This window comes from Rattus rattus, chromosome 3 (genome assembly GCF_011064425.1).
Source record: "Rattus rattus isolate New Zealand chromosome 3, Rrattus_CSIRO_v1, whole genome shotgun sequence".
NCBI classification, from domain to species: domain Eukaryota; kingdom Metazoa; phylum Chordata; class Mammalia; order Rodentia; family Muridae; genus Rattus; species Rattus rattus.
Window position 1 is genome coordinate 112,356,673 of NC_046156.1, and position 23,838 is coordinate 112,380,510.

The window sequence follows — 23,838 nt, forward strand, 5'->3', positions numbered from 1 at the left end:
TGTTCTCTAGTCAGAGAGTTCCAGACTCTCCCTCCCTATGTAAAAGCATCCACCTGCCAACACCTCAGCTTCTGGCATCCCCAGAGGACTTCTGGTCTGTGTGGAGTAATAATGCAACTGCGATGGAAGGCTAGACAACTCAAGTGCCACAGCCAAGAGTATGTAAGACTTGGGTTCTTACCAGGAATGTCTGCTTATGGAAAGAAGGGGACTCTACTAGGCTTGGGTCAGACAAATTGGAACTGCCTCTGACCCTGGGTGGGTTTCCAGATAACCTTCCCTCTTCCTAACCATCCGATGCTGTGTATGCTCCTGCCCCACCCGGCCTGCTCCCTACCACAGCAGAGGAAAATAAAGTCACTCTTACTGAGCCACTGTTACCTGTATGGAGGCCCCAAATTTCTCATTGCAGAGGCTGCACACAAGCGCCCATCGACTGCTCGGAATGTGGGACACTTTTGTGATGGGCTCCATCTTCTCAGGGCTGCCAATGCTTACCTAAAGATCCAAAATAGGCAGATGGGAATGGCATAGTTAATCAGAATCATAACACAGACCTGAGGATAGCCCAGGGTCCAGCTCTGAACAAGCAGCAGGAGAACCCAAAGATCACCCCCATTGATACCAGCTTGCCAGTCTGTAAAAACCTGTCTCCAAGTTTTCACTTCCTTCACGTATCTGACAGCATAGACATCTACCTTATTGTAGCACAGTATATCAAGACTCTAGATTAACAAGAATGTGTCAGGACTAAAAAGAGCCCATTGCAAAATATATTACATCAGAACATGTAACTACATTACATTAAAAGTAAGAATCTAGCAAGATAAATATGGAATGCTCAACTGCAAACTGGTTAATAGTAAACCAAAAATCCAGTGAAATTTCCATGTAAATCATACCCCGGCAATTTTCCTCTGGAGAAAAAAAATGCAGCAAATCACAGACCAAAAACATAGGTATTTGAATGACAAATGATAGTCTCATCACAAGCCATGCAAATTAAATTAGTTAAGGTCTGGGACTGGAAATAAATTAGACCAGACCTGAAATTAACAAGGTTGAAGCTGACGAAGAATTTAAATAAAACTCACAGAAGTGTGACCTCAGGGTACTGTGGTACTGCACATGTAGTTTGCCAAACACAAACTGGCAGGGACATAGTAGCATGGCTACCCTCAGGACAGAGTCATGAAGGTGCCAGACCTGGCCCTGTGAATGCTGTCAACTAAGAGGGTTTCCAGAAATGAAAAGGTGGGATGATTTGTGGACACCACCAACTGTAGCCCAGGCCACTGCTGCCTCCAGGAAGCCCTTCCACAGACCCACGCTGCCCGGGGTCAGAAGACAGAGGTGTGTACGGCCCAGCAGTTCTGATGCTGCCTGCGTGGTTCCAACCCACATGCCCATCTCCAACTGAAAACCAGGATGGTCTCAACTAAATTGCTATTAGAAACCAGGCTCACCTCAGGGATCCACAGGGCACAGCTGACATGGACCCACTTGGTTCCACTGCGGGTAGGCTTCATAGCTCCGCCTTTCTTGGGACACAGCAAACATTTTGGCTGAACTCCCAGGGCACATGTACGGCATAGCCAACTGCCCTCTGGCACCTTGAGGATTCCATAGCAAGCCTGTAAGACAACAACATATCAACCAAGGACGGAAAAAGAAAGACATGTTTCTTCTTTGATCTTTGTCTATTTACTTCATTACTTGTTCATTTACTTATGTGTATGGGTGTCTTGCGCCTCTATATATGCTTGTGCTATGTTTGTGCAGCCACAGAGGTCAAAAGAGGGTGCTGGATGCCCTGGAACGGGAGTTACAGCCGTCTGTAATGTAAGCTTCCAACATGGGCTCCAGGAATCAAGCCTCTGTCTCTTGAAGAGCAGTCAGTGCTTACTGTGGGGCATCGCTCAACCCATATTTATGAACTGAAAAACAATCTAGAAGGATTTTACAGAACCACAAAGTAGACACGCCCATATCCACCTAGCTGAGATGCTAAGCCCTGAGGAAATACGTCAGTCCACCTCTAAGCACCCGTGCCTGCGCTCCAAAGACACTGCATGTTTGCTCAGCACAGGTGGTCCAAGAACATGAGGAGAGAATTCTAAAGCAACAAGTGCTGCTGTGGGACACGAGATCAATCCACATGAAGCTCCAACCTGGCTGTGAAGCTTCAAGAGGGTACACTAAAGCTCCCGCTGCCTCCATGACCAGCATGACACAAAACAGAGGACCAAGATATTCTCTGACTGCCGAGGTGACAACGGCTGGGCGACCAACTGAGGAGCTTTGCTGCTCAGGCTGGACACATTCCACCTACTGGAGCCCAACAGCGTCTACGTGGACAGACAGACAGCCACAGGAAAACAAGACACTTCAAAATGAGAGTTTGGTTTCTTTCACTGATGTTTAAAACAAAGCCTGTTTTGCACAAGTTGGCAAAATTATACAAGACAGCACAAACTGCAGAAATTAAGGCTTTTACAACTGAAGTCATTATGCTGGTTTAAAGAAAGAAAAAGCAAATGTTTCAATCAGGGGAGTAAATAAACAAACCCACAGTGGCACCAGGAGTGCACTCAAAGAGCCCTTCAAACCCAGACAGTTCACAACTTTATCCTTAAATGAACTGGAAGTCAGGAAGTCACAGGAACCTGGCTCTATTTCTCCAGACAGAAAAAGCACAGCCACTATGAACCCTGACCGCCTGGAACACAAGAAGCAAAGCACAAGAATGAGAGCAGAACACAGCAAAGAAGCAGTAACACCATCGCCCTGAGAGGGCCACAAGGCCACGAAAAGCCACTGTCAACAGTCTACAGGCAACGTTCTTACCAGATCTAAACAGTACCAGGAAGGTTTCAAACACCAAGGCAGTCTAGAGTTGCCTTTGAAGCAAGAATTTCATTCACTGGAAAGACACATCTACACTACTAAAGTATGCCTCACAGACAAACCAGGAGGAATCTCACCAAAAGTAAAATGAACATACAGTGTCAAGAGCAGAAGAAGCAGAAGCCCATGTCATCAGGGCCAACTCTGCCACCTACATGCTAAGGCGTTGGCACGCAGCCCTGATGGCAGCTTACACATTTCTAAAGCACAAAGCACAACTTGGATTTCAAGCAAAATCTTGTAACAGAGCAAATGTAAAAAGACTACAGGGTCACTAGGTAGATGACAGGCAGCAGCAACAATGGCAGTCACTTGGCCTCACATCACACACCCTACCACAGGGAATCCAAGGCAAGACACTCAGCAAGGCATTATGGTCTGTCTCAAGAGTCCCTGTGAAGATGAGCTGAGGCAGGGCCACAGCTGGTGAAGTCTCAGACTTGTATAAAGCCCTAGAGGCAAATTACAGAGAAAAGGGTAATCCAGATCTCCAGTGTGGCAGTGAGCATGTGTGATCTCAGCACTCAAGAGGCAGAGGCAGGAGGATTATCTCAGTTGGAGGCTACGCTGGTCTATACAGAGTTGCAGGCCAGCCAGGGATATTTCAAAGAACAATAACAAAACACAAAGCTCAGGTCACCTAAGCAACTTTCCACTTTGTCCATGTTTTCTTAAAACTCAGTGTCACTGATAACCTCACAGAAAAGCACTTCAGGACAGCGTTCCAAATCAAACAAGTACATAGTACTCATGTCCCTACACAAATCCACAGCACTTTATTGCTGGATTAAATGCACAACTTGACAGACAGCTCTGTCTGTGGTTAAAAGCACCTGCCGCTCTTCCAGGACCCCAGTCTGGCTCAGGGCACCTACATCAGGTGGCTCACAACCTATCCCCAGCTCAAGTATTCTCTCTCTCTCTCTCTCTCTCTCTCTCTCTCTCTCTCTCTCTCTCTCTCTCTCTCTCCCTCACACACACACACACACACACTCTAATAATAATAATTACAGTAATAATCATAATAATCAATCTCTTAAGTTACATGAGCGATGAGAGGCCCCATTATCTATGCTTAAGCTTTCTAAATTCACTGAAGGACAGTAATAAGCACCCACCAAGTTCTTCTGCAGGCCCCTAATCTAACAAGACCAGCACTGTATAAGGAGATAACCCTGTTTAGGCAGACACAGAAGGAAGACAGCGTGGGGACTAATGGTAGCTACAACCAAGAACTCCAAGGACTGACAAGAATCCACCATTAGCTAGGAAGAGACAAGGAAGAACAAAACTCTGAGTTCCAGAGGCAGCTTCCATTGTTTTAGTCACCCCAGTTAGAAGCTAAGGTAGAGTTTAACCACCTTTTGCATGGGTTTGTTTTCCTGTGTTCCCAGTTGAATCCTAGTGCCTTCACAGGCTGTAAAGGTAGAGACCCATCCCTTGGGATTATGGTCAGGAGAAGACTCTCCTAAACCACAACAACTGTGGTTCCATTTGGCAGCATCCTGGACTCCAGGCAGTACAGGCTGGCTGACAAGGCTCAGCCCAGAACCACAAAGCTTCGCTCAGGACTATGCGGCCCAGCCCACTTACCTGGTGCACACAGATGTTACACTTGTCACAGAATACCATTTCGTTGCCGTCCTCGCCATCAGGTGACTGGCAGACATCGCAGACAACGTCTTCATCATATTCGATCCCCAAGCCCTCTTCTGTCTCTATGGCATGATTCATATTGTCATAGCATCGCTGTTCAAACTCCTCCAAGACCCTTTCCATGGTGTACTCATCCAGTTCAGGCATCCCTGAAGGGGAAGAGCACAAATGTCACTTGAGGAAGTGCACGGGAATAAGTAATATGAGGAAACAACACTGGTGTGTTTAAACTTCGAAATAAAACACAAATAAAGGTAACTGAGTGCCAGAGAAACGTCCACGTATGACTCTGAGGCCAGTCCACAGATAACACCTCCATGCCTTATGGAAGACACAACGAAGAAAGAAGTAAAACACAAAACAATCTCAGCAGCATCTTAGGACATTAAATACACACACTGCTGAATGCACCTTCCCACTGCTGCCTACACTAATCTGACTTAGAAAGCCAGGACCACATATTATGCTGTTCGGGTTTTGTTTTGTTTTTAATTTTTTCTTTCTTGCTGCTTAAAATGGTTCCCCAAAGCAGATTTCACAGCAAACATCCTCATGTTTTTTAACTGACTTATCTCTCCCCACTTTTGAATTCACCCAACTGAAATGCATAGTTAATTAGATCCATGAAAGTCGAACACAAGGAAATGTCTGGGGCAAAGAAGCCAGTTCACTGTGAGTTAAATAAAATGCAACAACACACTTCTTTGTACAAGAACCAGCAAATAACTTGAGGGAGCTGGGGGATGGCTCAGAGACCAAGAGCGGGTACAGCAAAGGACCTGAGTTGGAATCCCAGCCCACACCAGGATTCGTATAACTGCCGTCTGTGACTCCAGATCCAAGAGGTCTAAAACCCTCTTCTGACCTCCCCCTGTACCTGCACACACCCACAGACACACACATATATAGTTAAAAAAAGCCTTTTAAATAAGAAAAATTATCAACAAAGTGGTTATTATGCTGAGGTGTTCTCCAAACTGCCTTAAATGAGAGCAAATGTACAGAAAGGAGTCCTAAAAAAAAAGGTCAGCATTGGGCATGGTGCTCATGCCTGTAATACATGAAGTCTGTGATAATGAGTTTCAGGCCAGTGTAAGTAACACTGTACAACCTAGAAGGGGGTGCAGAAGGGGGAAAGGCAAGAAATAGAAATCGAGCTTGTAACTTACTCACATTATTATAAAATCACATTTTTAAGTTTTAAGGTTTTGGAGATGAGCTGGAAAGGTGGCTCAGCAGTTAAGAACACTTGCTGCTCTTTCAGAGAACCAGAGTTCAGTTCGTAGCACAAATGTAGGGCAGCTCACAACCTTCTGCAACTTCAACTCCAGGGGATCCAGCACCCTCTTCTGAGCTCCATAAGAACCAACCTGCACTCACAGCTGTCCTGATCTCACAGCTGTCCTGATCTCACAGCTGTCCTGCACTCACAGCTGTCCTGCACTCACAGCTGTCCTGATCTCACAGCTGTCCTGCACTCACAGCTGTCCTGATCTCACAGCTGTCCTGATCTCACAGCTGTCCTGATCTCACAGCTGTCCTGATCTCGCAGCTGTCCTGCACTCACAGCTGTCCTGCACTCACAGCTGTCCTGATCTCACAGCTGTCCTGCACTCACAGCTGTCCTGATCTCACAGCTGTCCTGATCTCGCAGCTGTCCTGCACTCACAGCTGTCCTGCACTCACAGCTGTCCTGCACTCACAGCTGTCCTGATCTCACAGCTGTCCTGCACTCACAGCTGTCCTGATCTCACAGCTGTCCTGCACTCACAGCTGTCCTGATCTCACAGCTGTCCTGATCTCACAGCTGTCCTGATCTCGCAGCTGTCCTGCACTCACAGCTGTCCTGCACTCACAGCTGTCCTGCACTCACAGCTGTCCTGCACTCACAGCTGTCCTGATCTCACAGCTGTCCTGATCTCGCAGCTGTCCTGCACTCACAGCTGTCCTGCACTCACAGCTGTCCTGATCTCACAGCTGTCCTGATCTCACAGCTGTCCTGCACTCACAGCTGTCCTGCACTCACAGCTGTTCTGTGATGTCCTGATCTCACAGCTGTATACTCACATGCACATACACACAGAGACCAACCTTTTCTTTAATGGAGAAAGTATTGAGAATGCACAGTTGTAAGCACTATACCCATCTGGGAAGCAACTACCTAAATGATGAAATATTTAACCCGGTGCTTTTCCCCCAAGTGCCTCCTAACTAGTTGTGGATACACCTCACTTTGCTTTGCCTTCTAACTAACCTTTACCAGAAAAAGGTCAACAGCAACCAGGACAAACATCTTTAAACTTGTGTTCAACTTGTATTCTGCAACATTAGTGTATCTTAACTAATACCCCAAACAAGTGAGTTCTTAGTATTTAAAACACTGCATGGCCAGTCATTTGGCTGGGTCTTTGGACAGGATCCTTAACAGGATGCCTACAACTTGCCAAATGTTTCACAGTCTTCTGAGTGGTTTTATATAGACAGTGTAAAGCATTTGGCCAGCTCAGGAGACAAAACTGAATCTTCTTCAATGGCACAATACACCATTCAGTTACAGGAGATTCCCCAAAGCCTTTTAGACAGATTCTAAGGCCACCCCTAGCTTGCTACTGTTCTATACTAATGAATACTTAAAGCAGGGAACAAGAGCAGGAAATCTACTTTGTCAACACATCTCAGCAACAAGTAGAAAATACCAACGTCCTCAACTCGGTCACAGTCAGGCCCAGTCAACAGGCTGGTGAGCTCAGGAAAAGCTGCTCTCAGAGTCAGGCTGAGGCAGCCTCCATGGGAACACAAACTTTAAACAGCTCTTGCCCTTCCAAACTTTGAAGCCAAACACACGTGACTTGTCACAATGTGCCCAAGCCATCACATTTCCTGACCCTGCTCTCACCACACAAATGTCTTTTACACTGAGTCCCGGGACACTCAAGACAAACTTTTATGACAACCCTGGGGAAGGAAGGCTGGAACATAGGGAGAACATCCCAGCCTCCACATCAACCCACCACTGTTCTAGGAGTCCCAAGTGGACTCTGTGTCTCATCACAAGTGCCAAACATGACATGCAGGTAACTGTGCTATGGAGGGCCAACAGCAGAGAAACTATCCAAGTCTGGGCTCTCAGCCAGGGTCACACGTCACTCACAGAAAACCAGGAAAGAGTTGAAGAGGTAAAAGCAAGAGGGTTTGGGGCTGACCTTATAAGGTTCGCTCTGAGCACAGCAGGCTGCAGGTGGTTAAAAAAATAAAAGTGGAACTTTTGGCATCACAGCAGTAAAGCAGAGCAGGGCCCTGGCCCAGTCCTCCTGCTGATGTCCCTGGGCTGCAGTTCCCGTATGGTTAAGTAAGGGTGGAAGCAGACAGGGACAGGAATCCAAGTCACTGTAGCCAAAATGAGCCAGGCTTCCTCCCCTCAACCCACCACTGTTCTAGGAGTCCCAAGTGGACTCTGTGTCTCATCACAAGTGCCAAAGCCACACAATCTGGTCTCTGGGACTCTGACTGAGTGAGCTTCAAGTTCTCACAGCACTCTGTATGAGTCACTACGGACTGAACAGCTCTCTTCAATGTGAGTTAATGAACTAGCACACAGTCTTACCCATCTCCTTAAATTCTTCATTGGTTAGTTCCAGCCATGCAGCATCCATATCATTGAGGTCATATCGACATACACTGTCTGCCAGTGTCCGGATATCAACATAGCCCAGCTCTGGGGGCTCGGAGCCTGACGACGCGATGTACTTCTTGGGCCTGATGAACATGAGTGATTTCTCTTCAGACACAACCCTGGTTAGTAAGAAAACAAGTAGCCAGATTACTCATTCTGCCCTATACAAGAAACTGTCAGAGGCCAAGGGCAACTTCCTCTTCCACCCCTCAAGCCCAGATCATTCCTATGTTCATACAGTCTAAGGATCTAAAAACCAAATGGCAACAATACCCCCAGCTAGAAGTCTTTTAAAGTACTCAGAATGGAAGCAGATGCTGGGTCTTCCAAAGCCATCTCCTCCCTAGCACATCACCACACTACCATGTCTCCAACACGATCTGCTCCCAAACTTTAAAAAAAAAAACAAAACCCTGTACTGCAAGAGTTGGTTTCCAAATCTCTTTCCATTATTGGGGTTTGCTCATTGCCCCTGGAAGTTGTCAGAATAGAAAAGAACTTGCTAAGCACTGAATCCTCAGGGACAGCCACAAGCTGGATGTGCACAGCACACTGAGGACCACAAGGGACACCTCTGAATTCTCGCCTTCCAAAAAGATTGAGAGAGAACACTGGGCTGTTGTTGCCATTCCTAAGTATTCTAAGAGCCAGAGCCCATGCTCCTCCAGGGACATATGACCCCAGACAATTCCTCTACACCTTACAACCTGTGAACAACTGGAGAACTCCACCTCACCCTAGCCAGACCAGGGACAGCATAAAAGGCGCAAACCAGCTCAGGCTCAGAGCCAAGGGTTCTCAGCCATTACAGGCTCTGTGGTCACAGTCCTTCTACATCTATTTTCCACCACATGCATTCTCACCAACAGGATGTCCGGAGTTTATAGGTTTTACCACCCTGGAATTGACGGGAGGAACTTATCTGTGTGACAGAGATGAGCAAACTGAAGGGATTTATTTCTCCTATTTGAGCAAGAACAGGTGTCAAGTGAAAGGCTCCAGTCTATCTATCAGGGCATTTTCATCCTGACTTGGCACTACACAGGATTCCTAGACTGACAGCCTGCTGGTGCTGGTCAAAGGGGACCATACGCACTACCCACCCTGTGCCCCTTGATCGCTGCTTCACACCAGGACCCTCGTCTGAAGAAATAGGTGACTCCTAGTGCTCACCTATGCCTGTCTAGCCATAGTATACTATAATCTGAACACAGATCCCAAATGATGGTAAGTAAACCAATCAAGTGTCTAAGGAGACACGGAGTTAAGGACCAAGAAGTGAATTAGTCCTTCTTTGTCCATGGAAAGAGAGGCTATTTCACACAGCAAGGAGCCGACAGATCCTGTGGCAGCAAAGCCAGATGCTGGCAGAGATATCAGGCACTCCAGGCTCTCAGAGGACACACTATATGCAAGAGTGGGAAAAAAGGTACCAATTCGACACAGCCTGTCCCAAAGGAACATCTAGGACATGCTGGGAGAGGTGAGTGACACGGCAGGAGGTCAAGAGGAAGCACCAGCATCTAGAAAGAGCCTGTCCACAGCTCAAATTTCTCATCTGACATTGTCCAACTGTCAGTCTCGTCTGTCCCTGTCATCGCCTCAAATACAATCAGCCACTGCAGGAAGCACCAAGGCTCCCACAAAGCCACTCTGAGAAATGACATAGACTGCAGAGAGAAACAGCCAGTAACATCAGACTTCACCCACCCACCCCAAAACATCTTGGACCTTCTATTCTCCAGTAAGAGAGCAGCACCCCCTGTGATAATGTGCTAAGTTCAGAGGCCACTGCCCTCTAACTCACTGTCCTAGCACCTGAGCTGTTTCTACATTTCTGCCTCTTGTGAGGCCTCATGTTACTGCACTGCTAACTGAAGAACTGTCTCCCCTTAGCCTCTATGCCTGCAGAGAGGAGAGGAGAGAAGCACTTGTCTCTCCTTAGGTGCCTACCTGGCCACAGGCTGTGGGATGGTCCCTGGACTCACAGGCACCTGGACCCCTTTCTCCCATTCCTGTCTCCAGGGATCAGCCAACACGTAGTACTCATCCGGGTTCAGCTGGTAGGAGTCATGCAGCTTCATGGCAGTGATCAGGTCCGTCCTAAACACCTGGGAAGAAGAGAAAGGGACAGTGGCATTTGCATTCATCTCAGAGCACTGGCAGCTGCAAGGTCACCACGGAGCTGCCCGTATCAAGGTCACAGTATCAACACAGAGTAAGTCTGTCCTATTACAGAAACCCTTCACTTAACACTCCTTTACCCACCCAGGACTGATGTGGCTCCAGCTCATCAACCAACACAAGCCGTGCGTGCAATGACTACATCCATATAACTGCTGCACAAAACACAACTGCTCCCCTCTCCAAGGCCTCTCAATTCGCCAAAGGCTGCTGAACACAGGCTCTTGGAAAACCTTCAGAGAATGACAAGCCACTCAGGAGTGCTCTCTTTGGAGCCCATGTTTAAAAACAAAACTTCATTAGCCAATTAACCTCAAGGCAAAATCTAGAACCACCCGGTAGAGGTCACCATCTTCTAAACTAACTGCTGAGAAGCAGCCAATCTCCTGAGGGGCAAGCCTGTAAGGCAGGCAGGAGGATGGTGAGAGCAAGGTCCATGTTGGCTAACAGAAATGCAGGCCTGCCAACATCTGGGAGTAAAGCACTAGGCCACTGCAGTGCAACATAAGAGGACGCCATAACCTCAACCTCAGAAGCAGTTTCTGTGGGAAGACAGAACTGTCTTCATGCTATCAAGACTCATCCCAAGAAAGCGGCCTAACTCAGCACAAACAGCGAAGAAAAGCAAACTGCAAGAGAGGCAGCACCCAGCTCGGCTCCCCTGTGGACTCATGGGCCCCAGGCATCCAAATCAACAAGGTGATTGACTGTATAGCACACCCTGTCTGGCAGCCAGGTCCACACACTGCTTCCCTGTCCAGCCTGTTCCTCAGCCACTTCTATCTGAGGACGTGTGTGAGGAAGCCCTGATCAAGAACAACATGAGCCTGAATCTGTATGCTGTGCCCAGTGCAGATAGTCACAAAGATGCACTCCCTCACTCAGAACAGGAAGCTCTTTCTTGTGCTGCTAAGCATGGGTCACGGATGGCTTTTCAGGCTGGTGTTCTCTTTAATAAACTTTGTCTTACAAAAGCACAGGACAGGGTCTGAATAAAAAGGCCACTTTTCTGGCTGTCATTTTTCAATACTGGACTTGCCCCAGGACGCCACTCTCAGCTTCTATAGTCCCATTAAGCAACAGCCTGACCATACCTTCTGCAAAAATCTCACCGTAAGACACAAACCCCTGGACCTGGTGATGAGCCTAGAGCAACCCAACCTCAAGGAAAAGGCCTTTAAAGTCAAAGCTACGAGTCCACACCCAGCAAATCAGGTAAAACAGGGCCCAGATAAGCTGTACAACAAAAAACAAGCGAATTTGCCAAAGAAAGGAAATCAGGCTGAGGAAGGAGATGAGAAAAGGCAGCTCCATTCCTACAGACCTGGGAGAGGCTCTGGCCCAAAGCTCAGGTGCTGGAGGGTAGACACCAAGGGCAGGGGTGATGGCAACCCAAGTGCTTTACGTACAACGCAGTTTGTACTCAGAAGCTTGGACACAGACCAGGCAAGGACAGGGTGTGCCGCCTGCTGCTCGGAGGGCTCCAATCCCACTCCCAGGCTGAAATACCAGCAGGATAGTATGGATGCCAGAAAGGGGTAGTAGCAGTTACAGAGCCCTTAATGGGAGAATTAAATACAGGAGCGGAGACTTCCAATGACATAAGAAATAAAATGCGCACTGTAGGTCAAGACAGACACACGGCCAGTAACTTGAGTGCTCCTAGACCCAGTCTCTACTGCTTTCTGGCAGGGGATGTTACTCCATCACCAAGACACTCCTCCGCTCCTGGACAAGGCACTCTCCAGTTATTCGAGGGGAGCATGGGAAGGGACTCTGAGAAACACCTGTCGCTGTGTGGCCATCACACCATAAGCCAACTGAGGTCATCCCACACACAGTGCAGTGCCAAAAGAATTTTCCCACAGCTTTCTCTGAGAACCCCGGCAGGCTCATACACCTGGGCTGCATGCTCAGAGCCTAGCGATGGCCGAGAGAAAGCAGGTCTCAGGACAGCAGGGGCTCCTAACCAACCGAGGCCGGCAGGGAGATGCCTCTACAAACAATTTTAGCAGGGAAATGAACAACAAAATGTAGGGCATCGGGGAAACATAAAATGTGAAAACAAATTGGGAAAGACGGGGAAAGCCTTAAGCATAATCCCCAAAACGAAACTCTCAGAATCACATTGGGTTGTTGCCAAATAAGTCACAAATTCATGGCTAAAACTAACTTGAGGCTGGCAGTGACTTGGCAGCAGCTGAACCCGCTCATGTCCTGGCCAGAGGAAAACTTGTTGGGAGCCAGCGAAGATGGAAGAGGAAAGGAAAAAAAAGAATACAATTAATAATAATAGCTAACACCCACTGCGCACGATAGATATATGTGCCACATGCTTTGCATGGACGCGCCTATGTGTATTAATTATAACCAGCCCACTTATTCCTGCAACAAGGCACACATCTGCTTCTCACCATCTCGCCCGAGTATAAAGCGGGGCTCTTGTCCAGACCTGCACAGCATGAGGCAGGAATGGGGGCAGCAGGTTCGCATGCACTGTTACTACAGCACCCATGATCAAGGCAAGCAAGTGTTCAGAAGTACCTCAGAAGGCTTTCGATCTTCATGTCTAGAGCAGGTACTCCTCCCTTGCTGGGATCGAGAATGCTGGGACCATGTCGTTGACAAGCCTGAGGAAACAAACATCCAAACAGGAACCATTAAAAAAACAAACAAACAAACAAAAAAAACAACCACAGGGTCACTCTTTCAGTGGTGATGTGCTGCCAGTTCAGGTCCCCAGCACCTAAGAGCTGGCATAGTGATGTATGCACGCGGATCCAGCTGGCCGTCTAGCTGCATGCGACTCTGAGCTTCTATCATCAACTTCCAGTCTACACATCCTCACACACAGCACACAGACCAAAAAGAAGTGCCGGTCACCGAGGTGTCAGGTTCTTCCCCTACGATAAACCACCAGCAACAAGCTGCCACGCCATCGCCCTGGCTCTCATGGGTTCCTTCTTTCTTTCCAGTTATTTTCCAAACAGGCTTAAGGTGATCACTGTGCAGGGTTCTCTTCCTCATGAACAGTGAGCAAAGAGCCGTGCAGCATACTCCAGGCTGGGCTCAAGATGCTCCAAAGCCCACAGTAGTACAACAAACTAGGAAATATTCCCCAAGTTTTCAACCAAGTGTCTAATGCCAGGATCACTGGGCTCAACCTAAGGTCATGACAACATTTAAAAAAAAATTGTCTCCACAAGGCATAGAAAGGACAGAAACCTTCACCCAGTTTTATCATCCATCAGCTACTACATCTGTCTTGTGAGGTGCCCCAATCCCTCCGGTGGCTTCTCACCAGGAAACCCAAAATCCTAAGTGTCACCAGGCCTGAAACTTCTCTGTAGCACTGAGAGCCCCTCCTGTCTGAAGTACTCCCTTCAAGCCAGACTAGACTGCCTTCCTTCCGGGGCAGGCAGATCCGAAGTAGCTAACCAGAGTCTCTAACCAGAACCCAGGGAGCCTATGAGAGCTGTGCTCTTAGACTAAGCTCTGTTCACTGCAGACCCCATATCACCTTGGTGGGAGACATCAACTTCTGAGTCATTCTAAAATCTGTCAGCTCTGCAGCATGAAAACCAAACCCATGCTCTGCTCACTTCCACCTGTTCCAGCCCCTACACTGAGCCCCATGGCCTTTTCTAAAAGAGGTCAGAAACCCACGGGCCATTATCCTGCTTCCTGCTCAGGTCTCTCGGCCAGTCAATAGCCAAGTTCTTAGCCTCAATAGCCTTCCAATGCCTCAAAACCCTGGCTCCTCTTGACTATCCCCACCTCCCTGCCACCACCTCCTCCTCCTATGTGGCATGGCCACCTATACTGGCTCTGCTCTGAGGGCACACAACTGCAACCTGATTGGAAATAGAACCCCTAACCCCTTCACTTCTTCCCTAACTTACTGATAACTCATTTCAGCCTCCTGTCTGTAACTACAGCAACCAGGCACTGAACCTTGTCACTTCTCAGAAACTGACAAAACCCCAAGATGTTAAAAAGCAAAAGCCTGGGGTTGGGGATTTAGTTCAGTGGTAGAGCGCTTGCCTAGCAAGCGCAAGGCCCTGGGTTTGGTCCCCAGCTCCGAAAAGAAAAAGAAAAAAAGAAAAAGAAAAAGCCTAAGAGAGTCACCTTTTTAGTAATGAAACGTCCTGTCATTCAAGCCCTTACTGGCCCAGAATCAGCAGACAGACATCAACAAACTTAAGACACAGACCCTGCACATATGCCTCTCAACCGCAGCTCACAGAGCCTGTGAGAGGGCTCCTTGAATACCAGTTCTGAGGCCCAGTACTAGATCATATGGCTGTCATCACTCCTATGGAATTAGATTCCTTACTGTGATTTGTGACATTCCTGTGACTACCTCAGAAGATGCTCCAGATTCAGCAGGAAGTGGGGCTGGGGTGCAGCCTAGTGCACAGTGCTTGCCAAGCAGTCTCTAGGCCCGAGGTTCCAGTGCCAATTCCACGCAAAAATGGTACTGGGACTACCAAAACACACACACACACACACACACACACACACACACACACACACACACACACACACACACACACACACACACACACACACACACACACACACACACACACACACACACACACACACACACACACACAGAGCGAAGGAGGCTGGTCATCAATGAGAAGGAAGTGGCTGGGTGAAGTCCACAGAGGACTCTCTGCCTGCCAGAGGTTTCTTACGTCCCCACAACCCTGATCTAGATATATAAAATAGGCACAAAAACGAAACATTTACTGGTTATAAACCAAAGAAAAGGAGGCCATGGATGTGAAAGACAGGAGGGAGTGTGGGTACAACAGGTTTGGAGGAAGAAAAAAGAAAAAGTGATGATATAAAAATATAAGGATCCTAAAGAAAATAAAAAAATAAAAAACCCAGAAACAACCTAAAAATCCACCACCAGACTGTAAAGGGATAAATAAAATATGACACATCCCTTCAATGAAACACTAGCCAGCAATAAAAAGGAACACATTATAAACAGATGGGTAGGAAACACTGCTCTGTGTAACATGGATAAATTCTGAAATAAGTACACTCGGAGAATGAATCCAAGGAGCCAGAGCAGGCCAAGGTGCATTGCACTGATGCAAAGTTCGGAAAAATGAAGATCTATACCGACAGCAGATCAGTGGCTGCCTGGGGCAAAGTTGGAGGGACATGTTATTTTGATTTTGATGACATAATACATGCAAACACGGCTAAACCTCTCAAAGCATACACTTAAACATGTGCAGCTTGCTATACATAAATTATCCATTACAAAACTATGAGAAAGCTATCACCACTAAGAAGCACCACTAAGAAGCACCACTCACAGTATGAAAAAATCTCCAGCCCCCTTCCACTGCTGAGACACAGAAATCCTAGACTGGATAGAGACCCCAGCAAACAAGCAGAACAGGAAGCCATGAGACCTCCCTGCAACAGGGAGTCACTCCTTCACAGAGAGCACACAGGTATGAGAGGTTCAGCATTCATAGTTCAACCCAGACAATGCACACACACAGAAAGTTCTCAGTAAGTATAATTCTGGATAGTGGATAGTTGTTCTACTTAAAAATGTCACTCAGGAATCTCTGGTTGTTGCTCTAAGGGACACCATCATAGCACACCTAAAGCTGAAGATGGTGGACGCAAGGAACACATTCCTGGTTTACCTAGTACAAAGATGTTTCTGAGCTCCCAGAAAATGAGACACCTTTCAGAAGCAGTGTAGGGGCCAATGTTCCCTTGTGGAATGCTTGTCCATCCACAACACATTCTGAAAGTCAAAAGGTACTACAGCCTCAGCGCCCCATACCCACACGTACCCCCCTGAGCCATCCTCTCCAGGCTGGGAGGGTATCACCAGGATGCTCCTACAACACTCCCAGCTGAGTATGCTGCTATCCTGGCAACAAGGAAGACTAAAGTAAGAGCATCCGAAGCTGGAGACCAGCATGGGTGATTTAGCAAGATCCAGTCTCAAAAAACCCTAATAACATAGTAATTACTATTAAGTAATATTCCTCATTAATTAAATTATAGCATAAAATACTTTTTAGCAGGGGGCTTGTCAAATGGGAAATGAGAGGTCTCAACATCTAAAAGTAACTCATGCTACAGCAAAGACTGGGCATCTGAAAAAAATAGTAGGGCGAAAACAAGGAGCCAGTAGTATTCCACTTTGCTCTTGTGTCCAAACTACTGACAGCTGAAGGCAAACTTTACCATCAGGCACCACACCCATCATCACCATCATTGAGAGGCGGAGTCAGGAGTTCAAGATCATCCTCACCAGACAGAGTTTGGGGTTAGCCTGGACAACAGAAGGCGCTGTCTCAAAATAAAGATATAGTAAGTACACTAACTTTTGTTTCCCTCTCTTCTGCCTTCAGCAGAGAAGCAAGCCTCTTGGCAATAACATCTAAAATCATGGCCACTCACAAGAATGTTACCTAAAGCTTAGTCCTCACTATTGACAAATCTGACTTAATTTTCTTTATGTATACAGTACTCAAGTAACAACAGTTATGTTAAACTATCTCAAACACTGAGAAGAAGGGGGAAAAAGGGTTTTTTGTTGGTTGTTTGTTTTTTTAACTTCCATTAGGACAGAACATTTGGGACTAGCACAGTTACAACAGACTCCAAGATCACAGTAGGAAGCAGCCCCACCTATGAAAGCACCAAGCCCCTCTCCCCGCTTCCCCAGAGGTGACTCTCCATGTCTGAGGCATGGCAAGCTTCTGCTCTTAGAACTAAAACCACTTACACAAGTCCAGCAATGCTGAGTGCCATGGTCCAGCATCAGGATGCAGACCCAACACATTGCCCTGGGCAAATAAAGTAATACTACATAAATCCCCAACTGAAATTACACAAACAGCACCTGATCGACCTGATGCGTATGCCGGGAACGACACTCCACCGGCCTCAGCTCTTGCAGCCTTCCTCACTCAGCTAGCCTCTATGGACCAACTCACTCCTACCTTCTGAAGAGCGTACAGTTTCACAGTATTCCTTAAATAGTATTTAGGTTTTTTCTTTTATAGGGAAAGTATGTAAGGATATAGATCAGAGTTAAAATTAGCTTCAGACAACCAATAATATTCCAGCCTCAAAAGGAATGTTTTATTCCAATTAGTCTCTGCAGATAAAATGAAATCTTTGGAAATAATGAAACTAACTGGTGGACGTCTTCCCACCTTTTTGCCAGACTCCCAAGAACCAAGAAGCCTGGGTAGAAGGAAGGAAGCAGGAACTTAAGAACCTGCCTCCACCAGACGTAGTCAAGCACAGGGGCTAACTGCAGAGTTTGGCCAGGCTAGCCAGTCCCCCAGAGCCTAACAATCACAGACACTGCCTACAAACACCCTATCAGTATTTCACCCAACTGCAGGGATGGGCTTCCAGGGCGGCTGGAGAAGGACCAACAACAGTGCCTACAGCAGATGAGGGCTGGCACCTGGCACAGAAAAGGCCCATCCATCCCCAACTGTAAATACCACACTCTTGTTCCCCTGGGCCGGGCCAGAAAACAAAGCAATGGGCTGCAGTCTCACTCAGAAGCCAGCAGCAGCAGCTATTCCTGGGGCTGGCGCTGTGGCCCCATGCTGACATTTGCAGCTGCCTCTCCTCCACTTGGACATTGTGCCAAAATCCCATCAGGCCTGCAGGCTGGAGAGGCGCTGGAGGTGGCCAGTGCACAGCCCTAGCCCTTGTTGTAAGCAAGACTCAGGGCATGGAAAGCTAGCACAAGCGGACCTCACCGAGACAGCGGAAAGATGCCACTACTATGCCCAAACAAGTCTATACAGGGGAGGGGCCCCAATGCAATGACCACGAACTAGCTGCTAGGGAAGGAGGAGAGATGAGTCCACAGCCTCCCTACGCAGACACACTGCCTCGAGGCCTGGCGTCCTCTAAGAGCTACTTGCTCTTCACCATTAACATTCGCCATAACTGCCCTGAGCAGTCAGACATAAAGTACCACCATCCACCATATGTTCCATACTGAACCAACTGCATGGCAAAACTACAGATGACCATCTGGCAACAGTCACTCCTATCCCCCACAACTACCATCAGAGTCCCGCATGCAGCCAAGAGCTAGCTGTGCATGGTGGCACTCCAGCTTAACCTTCCAGATGAACAGACAGAACATAATAGGAGAGGGAAAATGGCCCCTCACAGCAAAGGTTATTTTGGATGGAGATCTGTGTGTATGTGCGCACATGTACATGCATGCACCTGCTGCATGTGGGGAGGTCAGAGGACAACTTGCAGAAATGGGTTCTCCATTGGGGTCTGAATGGTAGAACTCAGGTTGCCAGCTTTGGCAACAAGAGCTGCAATTCACTCTGCCAGCCCTGGACACATTTGCTGTGAGAACTTTTAAAAAGAATAAACTTCAGGAAAAACTGCATACAGAAGTAAACAGGGATGGTTTAAAGACACTAGCAGGTGTCACTAGCCATCAAAGAGAAAATACCAAACTCTTGTCAGAGAAGCATAAAACGCAAGACAGTGAAGGTCACGTTAAGTGCCGCAGACCCCATTTGCTGTCCAAGCTCCAGCAGGTGACTGCCTGCCTGCGTGTATAGTGGGGATCTCAGCAGTCCCCCAGGAGGTAAGAGAAAACCCTCCTCTGGAGAAAACTGTCTGGCTCCCCTGATTCCCACTTCCCCCTTCACAGCTCCCTTGCCTGGCCCAGATGTCAACTCCAGTTTCTCAAACAGCTGTCAGATCTGGCCATAGCCCCGCTCCACACTCCCCTCCCACCATTCTCAGTTCTATACCACTGCTCCATGCCCTTCCCACAGCAGCAGCCACATTTCAGCCAGACAGCCCAAATCTACAGCAGTTTCAAGGCTGTGGCCCTCCTACCTCCTCCGGGCTAACCGTGAAGCCCCTACAGCAGCATGTCCATGCTTCTGCTGACCACCTGAGAGGTCAGGCAGTCAGACAACCCTGCCTACCCAATGCATTTATCCCTGGGACCTGCCCACAAAGGGTCTTTGCAGACCACCTCTTTTGAGTTCCTACAAACCATTTCTACAGCACATCCAAAGAGCTGTACAACTGCCCTGGGTAACATCACTCTGGAGCTGTTCGTAGTAATGTCTGAGGCAACATGCCTAGAAAGCAGGCCGGCTTCCTTTCCCATCTCACAGCACAGCAAGCTTCCTGTCCAGGCTTCCAGAGTTTAATGTGCAATGTCAAACCAAAGCTAATGGGCTGCAGTGCAGGCACTGAGCTAGGTACAAAATTCCTCTCTGCCGTCGGAAGGGAGCGCTTCCCTCAGCAGTCTGTTAGCTCCTCAACAGACACTGTGTGACATTTATTTTGACTGCCAGGAAGCCAACGAACTCCTGGTTCTCAGCTACACTGTGAAAATCTGAGGTTTCCAGAGAGCTGAGCTGCAGACAGTAACGGTATTAAACTCCGTCCTGTGAAAGCAGGAAAGGGCAAGGACGCATGTGCCATCTATGAAGAACCTGGACTTGGTACCCTCACATCACGCTAGGCAGTCCTCCATCTGCCCTCAGAGCCCTGGGCAGGCTGAGCTAGTTAATCATTACCTGGCTTTGATTAAGTTCCCTCTTCATAGAGAGCAATGTGAGGTACCATAAACGCTGTCTAATGAAAGCAGACACACCAGTGGCTCTTGGAACTGAATTCTTCTCCCTGGATAACACGCAGGGAGCCTGCAGAAGGCCTGCCTGCAGTCAACCTTACCGGGAAAGACCTGCTTACAGCCCTGCAGTATCACACTCGGATGTGTTTCTCCAGGCCGTGCCTTTCTCTGACCTGATATGCAAAGGGCCTTAGCTATTTAAAGCATTATATTAAAAAATCATGTTTTCACACTGACCCAAGCCCTGGTAGGCTCCAAGAACAACAAAGCAGGACTTACTGCCATTGTCGTCAGAATCCTCACTGCTGCTGGGAAGGCGACCTCGTTTCATGATCTCCCCGGGAGACAGCAGACAGCCTGCAAAGCAATGAGACAGCACTTAACCCAAGATGGTAACATGCGATCATCAACTTGTGCTTCAGATGGCAGCCAGGATGCTGCAAACAAAAGCAAACACAGGGCCTCAAGTAGCATTTGAATTGCAAACAGTGAAAAGACCAAAGGCACATAATTAGCTGAAATCATTAACAGACCAGGTTAAGAGTCAGTGGGGGCAGGGGTGGTAAAGTCACATGTGGGCAGGTCTCCCAGAGGTGTCACCCTTCCCTCCAGTTCCCAGATGTCACTAGCAGCTACTCCAGCAGTCTCTTCAGCCCTGGCAGCCAGCACTACAGAAAACAATCCTTAGCAGTGAGCACTGCTCTCTCAGACAGACCCATGCTCTGTGCCTGTTGGGGGCAGGGAGCTCTGTGCCTACTGCTGTGTTTACAACACTGCACTGGCATGATTAGGCTTCCTTGGCACACCCTGCTAAAATGAGCCCCAAATTTTGCCAAAATGAGCTACACAACAAGCTGTGGCTCTAGAAAGAACCAGTGGGGTGATGGGAAGATACCCATCTTCATCTGCCATCCCAACCCCTCAGAGGTGCACAGCTGGAGATAGAATGAACCATAGGCTTTGGGAACTCCAATTGTCAAAGGTCACACTAGACAGGGAACCCCTACTCCTTGTGACGCAAATCCTTTCTGGACAAGTAAGAACTAATAAAAAAAAAAAATCAGGTGGCACAAAAGCCCAGCCTACCTGGCCATCCCTCCCACACACCTCCATTAAGAAAGACACTGTCTTCAAAAGAGAGCAGTGGGCCAAGACTACAGTTACTGAGCTGGTACAGACCAATCAACCGTGTTTCAACAAATCAAAAAAGCTTTTCTAAACTAAAATTATTGATTGCCTTGACATCTGTGTGGCCGAAATCTTACTGCCAGATCAATGACTCCCAAAGAAAAGGGGGAGTTTTCAAGCCAGCAGAACAGCAACCCTTCACCCCTCACCCCCATTCAACCAACCCTCCTTGCTGGGAATCACCACAAATGTAATGAGGTTTGTTTCCAGTGAATACGGAGCATAGGGAAGCAGTGAGGAGAGCCACGCCAGGGTAGTAATTAAAAAACCAAAGTTCCACTCTGAACAGATCTGTAAAAGGGAAGTCAAAAGAGGCAGAAAACACCAGACTATAGGGGAGTGAAATATGCCACTTAGGCCTGAGGGTTATTCTGAGTTGCCTTCTCCCTGCCGGATGAACAGCAACAAGGCCTAAGTTTACCTTTTTTAAAGGAAATTTCCACTTAGGTGCTCCACAAAACAGCTCTTATTCATACTCAGTCCTCAGTGACCATTAATCTCCCTGCATACTTCAACTTGTTTCCCTCACACCTAACCCCCCACTTCCCCACCGCCTGCCGTAGTCCTTTTGCAATGTATTGCCCCTTTAAAGAGCAGCATGAGGGGCTGGAGAGAAGCCATGTGAGTAAGGTACTGAGCTCAGTTACCTGAACCCACCAGGGCCACTCACTATCATCTGTACTTCGGACTCCAGCCTCTATGGGCACCTACACCCCCATGCTAAAACACACACACACACACACACACACACACACACACACACACACACACACACACACACACACGTATGCACACACTACAACGTTTATATGCCTCTGTTCCTGTAACTTCTGTTAACAATTCACAGGCTACCACATCGGGACCCTGAATAGGGTATTTCAAGCCATAGGACTGGGTAGACTGGGTAGTATATGTTTCCTCCTTTGGAATAGACCCACATGATTCATTCGGAGATTCAGACTCCTGAACTTTAGTGTGGTATTTTATATGTCCCTACAGAGAAACTCACCCAATTCAAAAGCTGGTGGGCTTTTTCTGTTTACCAACTGATTCTCTAAGATCAGTTGAAGGAGACTGTACAGATGGCTTAGTTGGTAAAGTGCTTGTAGCCCAAATGTAAGGACCTAATTTCCACACCCACAACCCACATAAAAGGCAGGATTCCCAGCACTGCAGGTAGATATAGAAGGACCTGTGGTCCCTGGAAAGCTGACCAGCCTACCCTCATCAGTAAGTCCCAGCCCAGTCAATGAGAAACCCTGTCTCAAAAACAAAACCAACAACTCCTAAGGCAAGATGCACAGTCACACATACCAGTGAAGGAATTTGCTGTAATTACCAGGTGTCCAAATGGAGTAAAAGTTACCTTCAGAGAGACACTCTGTGGGCTACAGTATCATTCACAGAATGGGCAACCACAGTCCTAAGATCCACCCGTTCATTCTTCCCAGAAAGATATATCACCTGTAACTCCCGACCCTCGGCAATCTACAACCTGACAACTTGCGCCATAATGTCTATGGCTGACACACATACCTGTGACCCTCTCCCACTTGTAATGACTGTCTTCCCTGCCATCCGTGTGCTAGAAGCACCTACTGCTGACAGCTATAATCTCCTCCAACCTTCTATAGCCATCCCTGCTCCCCAGAGGCACAGAGAGAGGAAACACCTCTCACTCCTCATAACAGCTTCAGCTCTCTGAAGCCTGAGTTAGAGTCTTATAAATTCGAAAATCACCACCTGAAGGTGGAATTCCTAAAAAGTAACAGTGTGATGCAGCCCAGCCTGAAGCAGGTGAACTGTGAATGATGAATCCGGGGAGACCCAGGGAACAAGGTAGGAGTTACTCCCAACCTCATGGACTCATCAACTTAGTTTAGCTAAATAAAATGTTGGGAACTTGGAATCTCTGCCCATCAAAATGCCCTCCTTCCAGATTTCAGATTAAAAAAAAACTCAAGCTAGACTGATGTAAGCAAAAGCACGAGTAAAATTAGTATTTTCCTTCTGATGAATCCACTCGTATTCGCCCCGAAGACCCTGCGTAATGGAGCTGAGAAGAGCGTGCTCTGCCTGTGGTGGGGTTAATGTTCAGCAAAATTCCCTCCTCTGTGACTCTAATGGACTTAAACCTTGACATCAGGCTGATTTATCTCACCCAGGGCTACTTACTGTATCAGGAAATCAAAGCCTACATTACTATCTTTACACACACAACAGAGGCCGTATGTGGCAAGCCTCTGTCCACTAAAAGCCAGCATGAGGAGAGCCTCTGCATCACCATCCCTGCTATCTGGAGCTGGCTGGCTGCTCCCTGCACAGATGGTAGGGAGCTAAGTGATAATCAATCGAAAGGACTCCTCGCAACACTCCAGAGAAAGCGGTAAGATGCCAAACAGCCCGAGAGAGGCAAACACCTGAAAAGGTAGGGCCTGGCTTTGAGGAGCTTCTGGCCCACAGAATGAAGATGGCAAACAAGGGAAAGCCAGCAGCCCTAGTGCTCAACAGTGGTGAACACTAACAAGTCTGTATGAACCCAGAAGGCTGAAGGAATCGCGGTAAGGCATCTGGGTGAGGTAAC

The 23,838-nt window shown here is 47.7% G+C and overlaps 1 protein-coding gene across 4 annotated transcripts in view; it reads right to left on the reverse strand.

Moving 5' to 3' along the window:
- The window catches only part of Jade1 (jade family PHD finger 1), a 53,948-nt gene that overhangs the window by 15,409 nt on the left and 14,701 nt on the right, over positions 1-23,838 (reverse strand). For all 4 annotated transcript variants that reach the window (XM_032898457.1, XM_032898455.1, XM_032898456.1 and 1 more), the window contains exons 2-8: positions 20,346-20,423; positions 12,965-13,050; positions 10,190-10,347; positions 8,168-8,355; positions 4,501-4,712; positions 1,467-1,634; positions 382-498 (exon numbers count right to left, since the gene is read on the reverse strand). In XM_032898457.1, coding sequence (XP_032754348.1) covers positions 382-498; positions 1,467-1,634; positions 4,501-4,712; positions 8,168-8,355; positions 10,190-10,347; positions 12,965-13,050; positions 20,346-20,397 — 981 coding nt within the window. In that variant the 5' untranslated portion in view covers positions 20,398-20,423. The remainder of the gene's footprint in view (positions 1-381; positions 499-1,466; positions 1,635-4,500; positions 4,713-8,167; positions 8,356-10,189; positions 10,348-12,964; positions 13,051-20,345; positions 20,424-23,838) is intronic.